The sequence below is a fragment of the Fukomys damarensis genome, unplaced genomic scaffold (assembly GCF_012274545.1).
Source record: "Fukomys damarensis isolate Sample0158 unplaced genomic scaffold, DMR_v1.0_HiC HiC_scaffold_34, whole genome shotgun sequence".
Lineage (NCBI taxonomy): Eukaryota > Metazoa > Chordata > Mammalia > Rodentia > Bathyergidae > Fukomys > Fukomys damarensis.
The window spans coordinates 21,825,033-21,836,599 of record NW_022900946.1 but is presented as its reverse complement, the minus strand read 5'-3'; the positions used below and the strand labels follow the sequence as shown (position 1 = coordinate 21,836,599).

The 11,567-nt window shown below is 56.3% G+C and overlaps 1 protein-coding gene across 4 annotated transcripts; it reads right to left on the bottom strand.

The window, feature by feature from the left end:
- Nucleotides 1–578: 578 nt before the first annotated feature.
- LOC104859760 (mastin-like) lies at nt 579–10,900 on the bottom strand. Of its 4 annotated transcripts, XM_010620529.3 has the most exons (8): nt 10,816–10,900; nt 6,113–6,199; nt 3,057–3,168; nt 2,909–2,969; nt 2,593–2,773; nt 2,124–2,398; nt 1,087–1,250; nt 579–992 (listed from the first exon to the last, which is right to left on the bottom strand). In XM_010620529.3, the coding sequence occupies exons 3-8, from the start codon at nt 3,057–3,059 to the stop codon at nt 804–806; spliced, it is 873 nt and encodes a 290-aa protein (XP_010618831.1). In that variant the 5' UTR covers nt 3,060–3,168; nt 6,113–6,199; nt 10,816–10,900; the 3' UTR covers nt 579–803. The 4 variants fall into 4 exon arrangements, with proteins under 4 accessions (XP_010618831.1, XP_010618832.1, XP_019062538.1 ...); XM_010620530.3 differs by lacking the exon at nt 3,057–3,168; XM_019206993.2 differs by lacking the exon at nt 6,113–6,199 and having other exon boundaries at nt 10,816–10,894.
- Nucleotides 10,901–11,567: the final 667 nt, after the last annotated feature.

Genomic DNA, 11,567 nt, shown 5'->3' with positions numbered 1-11,567 from the left:
TTCCCTCAAAGGCCAAGGGCCACTGCAGACAGGACCTAGGATGGGAAGTTCCAAATGGAGACGGGACTCCCATCACCTGGAACTGGTCACCCTGCCAAGCAACCCGTGTGGTACCCATCATCCTGCCCCACAGGAGCCTGACTTGCTGTCACTGTCCTGGCCAGAAGCTCAAACTTGGTTAGTCTCTGACAAGCCCAGGACGTACAGAGCCCCACTCCTGGGCTGTCCCTTAGGCCTGTGCAGATGTGTCCACCACGGATCATACTGCGCCCAGTTTATGGACACAGCTCCCGACTACCAGCCCCGGAAGCCACCACAACATACAACGCGACCTGGGCCAAGGCAGACTGTGGATCATGGGGTGGAGGAGGATAAGCCAGACTGAGCTCCCTGCAGCAACCCTCTGCAGAGAATACCCTGAACACAGGCCCAGAGCACCCCATATCCACACCCAGCCCAGCTTTGCCCTGCCTGAGCCCCAGGGCGGAGGCCCCAAGAGGGTGTCCTGCAGAGACAGGGTGACTTGGCCACACAGAAGCTGCTTTGTAAGCTTTAATGAGATCCAAAGAGTGAGCAGGAGGCAGACCCCGGCCCTCCATGCCCATTCAGTGCACACCCACTTCCAGGGTGATGAGAGCCTTCAGGACCTCCCCTGCTCTCCCTGGAGGGCAGGAAGGGGATGAGGTGCAGCCACGATCCGGATCAGGGAGGGAGGGTGGGGACAATCACAGGGCATTACGCAGTGAGGCTGGGATGGGCAAGGCCCTGAAGAGGTATCAAGGGAGATTGGGGAGTCTCTTCCTTCAGGAGGACCCCACTGGGGAGGGCGCAGGAAATTGGGGAACATAGTGGTGGATCCAAGACACGTAGCTCATCACGCGGGTGTATATGCCAGGGAGGGCACAGTGACCACAGACGTTACCCCAGCTCACCACACCCACTTGCACCCAGGTGCAGTTCCACTTGCACACCAGGGGGCCTCCAGAGTCACCCTGTGGGAAAGGCAGGACTCAGCTGACCCTTCCCGCACCTGCTGGCACTGGGGCCACGAGGCGCAGAGGAGAGGGTGCAGTCCTGGGGTCTCACCAAACAGGGGCCACGGTTCTGGCTCCCAGCACACAGTACGTCCCCCTTGGTGAGCTGGCCGGCGTGCTCAGGGCGGAAGGTATGACGATAGGCCTGCTGACAGTACCGGTCACTCCTGACCTTCACCTCCACCTCCTGCAAGTGGAAGGGCTGGGGAAGGGGCTCTGCAGGGGCAAAAGAGTAAGAGCGGGGCTGGGAGGCCAGGATTCCTGCTTCTCCCCCATGTGGGTCTCCCTGGCCTTCGGTTTAGAGCAGGAAAGTTTCCCAGCAGGGATTGTGAGGCTACATTCCTAGGGTAACAGGGGCCTGGGAGCCGCAGGAGCTGCTACTGGGAGAAGCAGACCCCCCAAGATTGTACCATGATAGGTTTGGGGTGAAGAAACACAAGACTCCCCTACACACCCTCCTTCAGGAAGTGGCCAGCAGAGGACCTGGGCCGGCTGTCAACCACCTTTGATCTAGGCTCTCTTTTCTACAAGGGAAGGGACAGCTTCCATTTGAAGAGGGTGATGAGGATTCGGTGAAAAGTACATCAGGTCGTGGGGTGAACAGCGTCCCCCTAGAAGGATGCATCCACATCCTGAGCCCTGGCGCTTGAGGTCACGACTGTTTGGGAACAGGGTCTTTACAGATGTGACCACGTGAAGACAAGTCATGTTGGGTGAGGGTGGGTCCTAAATCCAGGGACTGGTATCCTTAGGAAAGATGGGCAGAGGCAAACTAGAACACAGCCGCACAGGGTCACATGTGGCAGGGCATGGAGGGACAGTCATATGACTGAAACCCCAGGATGGGCCACTGACACCAGGGGAGGAAGAAAAATAGCCCCTCAGGACCTCAAAGGAGCCAACCCTGCCAACTCTTAGACGTGGTCTTGTAGCCCTGAGAGTATGGGTGCATGTGGCCATTTGTATCAGCAGTCCCAGGACAGCGTTAGGGGATCCCCAAAACCCCAGTGAAGGATTTCCACCACACCTGTACCCCATCCCTGGACACCTCCCCTGACTTCTCCCCAACCAAGTGTCCCCAATCCTTACCTCCAATTCTGATGTCACCCCAGCCGGTCACCCAGCAGGTCTTCCCCTGGGAGACCCTCAAGGAGGCCTCTGGGAGAGAGACGGGGTGGACGCGCTCTGACAGTGCCACAGGGGCCTCCAGTCTCAGCAGGGCGATGTCTCCACCCCCTGGGGCCGACAGGCTCTCATTGTACTTGGGGTGGCGGATGATCTGAGCCACCTTCGTCAGCCGGTCATCCTCATAGAGCCTCAGCTGCCCAACCTGGACCCTGAAGGTGCAGGCTTCCAGCTCCTGCCTGCGGGGGGAAGCGGGGGACACCAAGAGCCCCTCAGGGAGGCCTGCAGGCTGGGAGGGCTGAGCTCCCCACAGTTGCAGGGATTGGGCCAGACACGGGCTGAGGCTGCCCCTGCAGCCTGGGGAGGGCCCAGAAATTCTGCCTCCCTCCTGATGGCCCTGCACCCAGCCAAGGGCACCGATGTCCCCACTCACGGATCAACACAGTGGGCAGTGGTCAGCACCCACTGTGGGTGGATGAGCGATCCCCCGCAGATGTGCTCCCACCGCTGGCTGCGCCTGCTGTAGAACCTCAGGCTGACCTGCCACGGGAACCTCCAGGCCGAGACAGGGCAGCCCCCGATGATGCCTGCCAGCTCCCGTCCTGGGCGGGGGTCTGAGGAAGCCGAGGTGGGGGTGGTCAAAGGATGGTTGGAGGTGCTCAGGACTGAGTCAGCGAGGCCTCTGGCAGATGGGCAGCCCCAGGACTGGTCCTGTGAGCCCCGGGGGTAGGGACGGGGTCAGGACTCACCAGGGGTCATGGGGATGGAGGCCCCCACGCAGGGGAAGGTCAGGAACACCAGCCACAGCATCTGTGGGGAATGTCAGGGCCTGGATGAGGGTGCAGAAGCTGGATCCTGGGGTCTGGGCAGAGGCTCTGAGTGGGGCAGGCCACTCACCATTAGTCCCTCTGCCCTCTCCTCCTGGTAGATCTGTGAACCCCTTATCTCAGATAGAGGAAGTGGGTGGTTAGGGAGCAACCTGCCTCCTGGGGTCTTCCGCAAAGAGCTTCTGGATGGAGACCAATGGGGTGAATGTTAGCAGAGGGACCAGGCATTGACCTACAAACCCAGTAAGTGAGCCTGGGGCCTGTGCAGCAGCACAGGGGACTGAGGGAAGAGGAACTGTAAGAACTATGACATTGTGAGGAGCCCAGGAGGGGCAGCTGGGAGAATGTGGTTAAAAACAGTCGCTTCCTGGTTCCCAGACCAGGCCTCCTCCCATCTTCATCCGCTGTGATGTCCTTGGAACTGGAAGATCTGATTTGGGGACCCCAGAGGGGTTGGGTTGACCCAACCCCTCCATTGCTCGCAAGAGAACCCAGTGTGTCTTCAATCTGTGAGGGGTTAAGGTTAGGAATGAGACCAGAAAACAGGCTGTCAGCAACCAGGGGACAATGGGAGACAAACTCAGGAGAGGTGGGCAGCAGAAGGCCCCCCGTCCCCTCTCTGGGACCTCTCCCTGGGGGCCGGGGTACACTCTTCGGCCTGAACTTGTCAGCAGCTCCCAGCAAAGTCCAAGTTCATGTTTCAAAGTAGTGTGTGTGCTCACCCCAAGGGAGGACCCTGGGTGCCCAGTGGCCCTTTCTCCTTGCACAGGTCCCCCGAGTATCTGGATGCCACTGGAGGTGATGTGATCATGGAAGACCTATGCTCAGCCGCCATCCGCCCACCCCATTCCCTCCTTGGCCCTGCTGGACACAGTGTTGTAAAGAGATTAGACAGCAGGCCACCATGGCATTACTCAACCTGAGCCCCAGCCCCAGGGCCCCTCAGCCCAAATTGCAAAATAGCAGGGCAAGGAGCTTCACAGCCCCAGGGAGGTGCTAGAGGGGCCCCGGCAGCCTGAGACAGGCCAGGTTAAGATGAAGAATTTGAGGTCAGTTAGAGACCAGACTCTGGAAAACAAGAACAGGCCCTTCCTGACCCTCTAACCCGCAACACAACCAGCTCAGCCAGCTGGTTGGCCTAGCCCTCTGCGTTCCACAACCACAGCGATGTCCTCCAGGCCCATCAACCAGGAATGATCAGCAAGACATGGTCTTCTGCTCAATGACCACAACCCAAGTGATGTTTTTTGGGTTTTTTGGTACCAGGGATCGAACTTGGGACCTTGAGCTTTTGAGGCAGGTAGTGGAACCACTGAGCTAAATCCCCAGCCCCCAAGTGATGTTTTTTAAAGATGAGATCTTGCTATATAGCTCAGGCTAGGCTGAAATTCATGATTCTTCTGCCTCAGCTTCCCAAGTGCTGGGATTACAGATGTGTGTCACTATGCCCAGCTTCCAGGTGAATTTATTTTCTACCTGGAACCTTTCTTCCTCTAGATCCTCGGGTCAGGGCTGCTCAGAACACTTGGTTGGATGTCCCCATTAAAAGCCCAGGACAGCTGGGTATGGTGGCGCACTCCTGTAATCCCAGCACTTGGAAGGCTGAGGCAGGAGGATCACTTCAAGTTCAAGACCAGCCTGGGCTACATAGTGAGTTCCAGGTCAGTCTCAACTACACAGTGAGACCCTGTCTCAAAAAAAAAAAAAAAAAACTCCAGGGACAGCCTTCCTGTTTGGATTTGCAAATGAGAAAAAGACGCAGCTCCAAGAGGTGGGGTAGAGGGCAGAGGAGCCAGTGAGCACCCTGGGATCACCACAGGCTGGCTTGGGGTTTAGGTAAACTCTTCTCTGATCCTCAGGTACATGTACAGTGTTGAGAGTAGTGGGTGCTGGGGAGCTAACAATCACTGCCTCCCACATCCACACACATAGTGGGCTCAGCTCACAAAAACTAATAGTTCATTTCCAGGAACTCTTTTTTTTTTTGGAGACAAGATCTCACTATGTAGTTCAGGCTCACAATATAGCCCAGGATGGCCTGGAACTCACAGAAATCCTTAGTCTCCTAAGGCATGCGCCACCATGCCCAGCTCGTTTTCAGGAACTTATAATTGAGTCATTAAAGATAGCTATCAAATTAATGTATTTATAATTTAAAATAATGGGTTAAAAGTGAAAGACCGGACCTGATAATGTGAGATAGGAAGAAAAGGGCTAAAGGTGTAGGGGAAAGAAAATAAGGGCCAAGAAAAAATATGAGAAAAGGAAAAAATGGAAACAAAGTCTTTATAAATAGGGGAGGGTGGAGGATGTGAAGGGAGGGCAGGGGTATGGGGCAAAAATGAGAACCAAGATCTGTCATGTAAGGGTACAGGCTTCCAATGATGAATGTAACTGTTCTGCGTACTTTAAAAGTACCAGTAAACTCAAGAAAAATGAAAAAAACAATGAAAGACGTGAGTGGTGGTGCATGCCTTTAATCCTAGCACTCCGGGTGGGGGTGAGGCAGAAGGATTGCAAATTCAAGCCCAGTTTAGGCCACTGAGTGACTTTAGTGTCTCAAAATAAAACGCGCTAAGGATTAGCTCAGTGCAAAGGCCCTGGCTTCAACCCCTAGCACAAAAAAAAAAAAAAAGGTCTGAAAATACAAAAGCTGAAGTTTTAAAGCCCTGGGAAATAGACTTAACAATAGAATGAATTTGGCAAAGGAGAGATCAGCACAAAGGAAGACAGGTCAATGGGGTGTGTCCAATATGAGGAAATAATAGAAACATGAATGGGTCTCCCTGCTCTTTTGTGTATGCTTTATTTCTCTGGAGACAGAGGCTGCGAGTAGGAAAGGCTCTCTCCCAGGGGAAACACAGGAAACTAAATCCACAGCCCTGTGGGGCCACCACAGAGACCCAGCAGGGCCAAGTCAGGTCCTTCACTGTTCCGCCTACTCTCTTGGGGAAACCTGGTGGCATGGTCTGCTCTGATCACAGGGGATAGCCCAGGCCAGGTGGCTGCCTCTGTCCACGGCCTCACGACTGATAGGGGACATCAAGAGACATATGAAAGCAGTCTCCCGCCCGCCACAGTCAATGTCATTGTCCCTGCTAGGACGGCAGCCTTCTTCCTACCTACCAGTCTGTGGCACAGGACCCTGAAAGCGCCTGGGACCCGTCATCTGTCCCTTTGAAGAAGCAGCGCCTCCAGGGACCACAGTCCAATCTGCGGGAACAGGAAGCCCATATAACACGATACTTTCCCAGGACCCAGACGCAGATGTGTCTTTGGGGAGCCACCACTCCCCTCATGAGTGGCGCAGGGACAGCCATCTGGAAATAAATGAAGCCATACTTGGTGCAATTAGCTGCACCTCTTCCCAGTCCGTTGTTTTCCCTCCTGGGCAGGTGTCACAGGAAAATCCTCACAGAGAACGAGGAGGGGCCCACAGTAAGCAGGCAGGAGAGTAACCCGGGTGAGTGTCACGTCCCACGTGCCCGGACCGCACAGCCAGATCCCAAGGAACAGTGCACGGGGCCGGTCCCTGGCTCAGAATCTCTACCTGCGGCTCCAAGTCGAGGGACATGACGAGGACCCAGGGCTGACACTGGGGGAAAGAGTGTCACCTGAATCAGAGTCCCCCCAGGAACATGCGGGTAGCTGATGTGGGTGGACTTGAGCCGCCTGGGAAGGTGAGGTAAAGGTGCAAACCCTCAGCCCGGGGAACAGGCCCGGGCTTTTTGTCTGGGTCCAGGGCAGGGAGGTTGACGGAGAGGAGACTCGCCCTCTCCTCCGGTGGTCCTTCTGTGTGTCCCTGGCCCTCCTCCATGGTACAGCAGCTGCGGTGCTCCTGCTTCCTTCTGAAGGGCCACCCCCCACTCCTGTCTCCTGGGAGAGGGTGACCGATATAGGACTGCTGGGGGCCACGTGCACAGATGTGACCGGTGGCGTGTGTCACTACTCAAGTGTCTACAAGGACCATGGGTGCAAAGGTGGAGCTTCATCTTCGAACCGAAGGCATTCTTCCCTCTCAAGCTCCAGGCTGGTCTGACTTGGTCAGCTCAGTCCACACAGGCTCAGTCACTGCCCAGTGGGGCCCCATCCACTCATTCATTCAAGTAACTACTGAGACCCTGACACAGGCCCTAGGAGTGTACAAATCTCACCATTCGCCTGACATCTCTACACTCTGGTAGGCTGAAGCAGGGGGATCCCAAATTCAAGCTAAGCCTGGGCAACTTAGAGACAGCAAGAGTGTCTCAAAATAGAAAAAATGTTAAAGTGCTTGGATGTAACCCAGTTTAAAGGCCCTGGATTCAATTCCCAGTAACACACACACACACACACACACACACACACACACACGCACACGCACACGCACGCACGCACGCACAGCGTAATCCACTTCTTCAAATCCTAAAGCGGCTTCAGTTTAGAAGGCCTGGTGGAGTCTGTAGCTCCTGTCAATCAGGAGCCCAATGTTACCTGAGCCACAGTTAAGAGCGGGGAACCTGGTTAGATCGGCAGCCCCGCCCCTCCGCCAGACCGTGGCCTGGCACCCTCTTGTGGCCAAACTAAGTGCCTGCCGGCCCTGGGCGCTCACTGGACATCTGCACAAGTCAACACCCGGCTCGTCCTCTGCGTAACAACGACACAGCCCCCTGAAAGCGTGCTCTGAGCTCAGGCCCTGGTGTCCTTGGAGGGGTCCCGGCTAGCTTGGCACCGAGGCCAGCTCTGCCCGGCCTACCCCCACGGCCCTACCCTCGTCATTTTCCCCAAAGCACCAGTGTCCCCGGCACGGCCACGAGAGGGCATCAGAGGGCCAAAGCCGCTGGCCCTGAACTGTCCCTGTGCAGACTCCGAGTCCCCCCATGCACGACTGGCATAGGTCACTTGTTCATCGCTTGGCGTCCCGGAAGCCCTCGTCCCACTGGCCTCTTAGTTCTACTGGACACTGCCTGGGTTAAAGTTAGGGTTAGTGTCCACTCCTTTGCAGGGTCTTCGCACCATCCCTAAGTCCTGGTGCCCTTCCTCCCTGGCTGGCCTCCCACATCAGAGACGTCAGCACAGTGAGGACGCCCACTGAGACCCTGCCACATGCCCTAAGAGTACAAATCTCACTGTGCAAGCCCAGGCCTGCGCTCCAGGTAGTGTCCATGAATTCACCATGCCCAGACCAAATTCCTCCTTATCCTCCAATGTCTGAGCTAGCATCTCCCATCCTCCAATGGAGTCACCAGCTGCCTGCCACCCAGGAGCTGGGACTTAAAAGGAAGCGGCAGGGGCCACCAGGCTGCCTTGAGTGGGAGGCATTCATGTGAAGGAGATGTGATTGCTCAGGAGGAGGAAGAAGACAAGTGTGTAGAAAACTTGGGGCTGGGTGAGAGCACCAGGAACGGCGTGCCAGCCAAGGCTCAAATGGAGCCTAGGGCTCTGGGGATGAGGTGAACATCTGCTTAGCAAGGTGGCACTGCAGCCTTCTCAATCTGTGCAGCTCTCTCCTGCTCTCTTGGCGGAGCCCAGAGCACCAAATGTGCTCTCCTAAAATAAACACAGACCTGTGGTTGGAAGGAGCTCAATACACGAGTGTATCGTCCCCCAGGTGGGAGGTTAGGGCCAAAGGTTGCCAGCCTGCTATATGCCAGACTCTCAATTAGTGCCCTGGTCCTTTCTGCAGGGAGTGGGGGACATCAACTCCACCAAGCAGTCTCTTGTTCTCTGCAGCACGTCTGGTCAACTGCTTCTCCTTCCAGTCTCCCAGCTCTCTAGTGGCCGGAGCAGAGCTGGAGACTCAGGCCTCATGGTCCTCACATCCTGGCAGTGTGATGGAGACACAGCTGGAGGTAGTCCTGGTCTTTCTCTTTGATGACAGTGGTAATTCGGTGGTTAGCAGTGGACACCCTTGGGGGCCACAGAAAAGCAAAGTCCAACTCACTGTGCAAATAGGGACAGTTCTGGACTTTGTGCCTGATCCCAGACCATCAACTGGACTGGGCCCAGCTAGCCTAGTGCCTGTTTGAGCAAGTCACCTGTCTCCACATAGGGGGAAAGGGGCATTATACATTCAGGCTCATGGGTAGGATTGGCACTTGGGCTGCTAGAGAGCAAAACAGAATGTGTTAGGCCGTAACAGAAGCGGAGGCCCCAGATGGGGTGCTGAAGAGATGCTGGCCTCAGGGGTTAGAGGGCTCCCTCCAGGAGCCTGGCAGAGGAGACCCCAGGAGAACCAGGGCCCAGCCACTTAAGGGTGTCTCCTGAAGTTCCTATTGAGCTAAGCAGGGCTGCAGGGCAGGGCAGGCCCTCAGGGTCAGCAGTGTGGCCTCCAGGGATCAGGAGGCAGAAGGTTCTGAACCTGAGGTCAGACAGTGGAAGCTGTTGAGACATAGGAATTCTTTTGATCTTCCAGGTATTAATCCCTTATCAGATACAAGCAAATTTGCAAATACTTTCTCCTGTGAGTTGCTTTTCATTATTTCAACAATATATTTGATGTACGATTTCAATTTATCTAATTTTGCTCTTGTTGTCTAGACTTTTTTGTTTTTTGTACCAGGGATCGTACTGGGGACCTTGCTCTTGTGAGGCAGGCAGTGGAACCACTGAGCTAAATCTCCAGCCTTTGTCTAGACTTTTTGCATCATGTCGAAGAGATCGTTGACAAGTCCATCGTGAAGCTTTCCCGTTCCAATAGGTGGGGTCAAGGGCAGACACATCAGCCAGAAAATCATCCCCAGGACTTTGGATTGACTGACTCTGCACCAACCCTTCACCTTTATTCCCGTAGTTTCTCCCCTGGACCCATTCAAGCTGCTCAGAGAAGGCTTCTAGGCCGAAGACCCCAGATCCATCCCCTGCCCTCCTCCTTCCCACCAGGCCCCACATCCCTTGAGCATGAGGGCTTTGGGCCTCACACCACCACCATCCACCAGAGGGGAGTTCTCTCTGCGGGGTACAATTTAGCAACCAGGCTGCAGTCAGCGTGTCTTCACCATCGCCTCAACATGGAGCACGGGGCTTTGTCTTGTTTCTCCCCCTCCACAGTCTTCACTTTCCCCAAAAAATTCCACAGCCGTAAGCTCAGGCTTAGCGGTAGCACTTCTCAGAAATGCAGATTCTCAGGACCGCTCAGAGCCGGGGGGCTCAGTGAACAGGTGCTGCTGAGGATCTCAGCTCAAGGGTACGATCCCAGGCCAAGCCAAAGCTGGTTCACTGTAGGGGCCTAGGAGTGACAGCCCCTTGCAATTCAGTCTGGAAGAGACTTGGAATGCTCATTTTCCCTTCTGTTTCACAGCCCAAACCCTCTAGGGCCCTGCTCTGTCCACTTCCACTCTGTTGACCAAATCAAAGGAGGCCATTTATGTGCCAAGAACTTGAGTCTATGGACCAAAGCGACCAGTCACAGTGGCACTAGAGCCAGGCCTCTTCCTGGGCCCTGCTGGCAAGGACCCTCTCCAGCCCAGCAGAGACTCACAAAGTTTTGGCAGGATTTGCACCCTTCTGATTTTACCCCTCATGCTAACAGGGCAGTTGGGAGCACCGGGAATGCACACCCACTGAGCACGGGGTCAGATGTGGACTGGGGGGTGAGGGACCCACGGTTCTTGCCTGGAGGAACCAGCAGCCTCAGATGGGAAAGCTGGAAAACCCAGGGAAGGAAGAAAAGAGAAAGAGGGAGCGGTGTAGGGGGAGAAGAAAGGGGAAAAGAAAGGAGGGTAAGAAAGGAAGGAAAAGAGGAAATGAGTGATTGGAAGGATGGATGACAGCAAGTCACCCCGCCATCCCCCAGCACACTTGGGCAACCCCCCCATCCCCATCGTCCCGTCCTCCCAGGACCATGGTACCCCAGAGCTGTCTCCAGCAGGGCTCGGACACTTGTCCGCCCGACCAGCAGGTGCCCGGGGACCGCTGGCCGTCCCGGATGTGAACGGGAAGCGGCTCATCAGAGCCTGGGACGGACAGGGAGGGATGGGTCCCCGCAGCGCCCCTCCTCCATTAGCCCCTCCCCTTCTCTACCGGGCCTCCCCTCCCCCTACGGCGCTGGTCCCACTCCCCTCCCCCACCCAGGGCCAGCCCAAGGGTTAGGGAGCATCCACACATTTCTTCCCGTCGGTGTGCGCGCATCTGGCCCTTTGTATAGGCTCAGCTCATTGGACGGGTTCGATGGAAACCCCGCCCAGAGCCCAAAACTGGCCAATGGAAGAGGGCTTCACAAGGCGTTGTGCTCCGGGGATCGACACCGTCCTGCGACGATTCAGGCATCCTTAGGCCTCACTACTGGTTGCCCCCCGGACCCGGGCCCTGACCACAAGGAGACCTCCGGATCCTGTGCCGGAGGAGGTGCCCGCCGGCCATCCAGGGAGCCCTTGAGGGTCTTGGCCTCCTTAGCACCCCCACAGCTTGCCGCCGTGTCCTCGAGTGTGGGCGCACAGCCCGAAGGAGAGTTTGCAGACACTCCCTCGCTCCGGGGACGCGGCTCCTTTAAGGGTGCGGGCATCCGAAGCACCGCCTGCCTGGAGAGGCGCCCCGAGTTCAGGCTTCTCGGGCAGAGCCGGGCCGGCAGGTGCTTGGCGGCGGGGTGCAGGGAGCGAGGCGA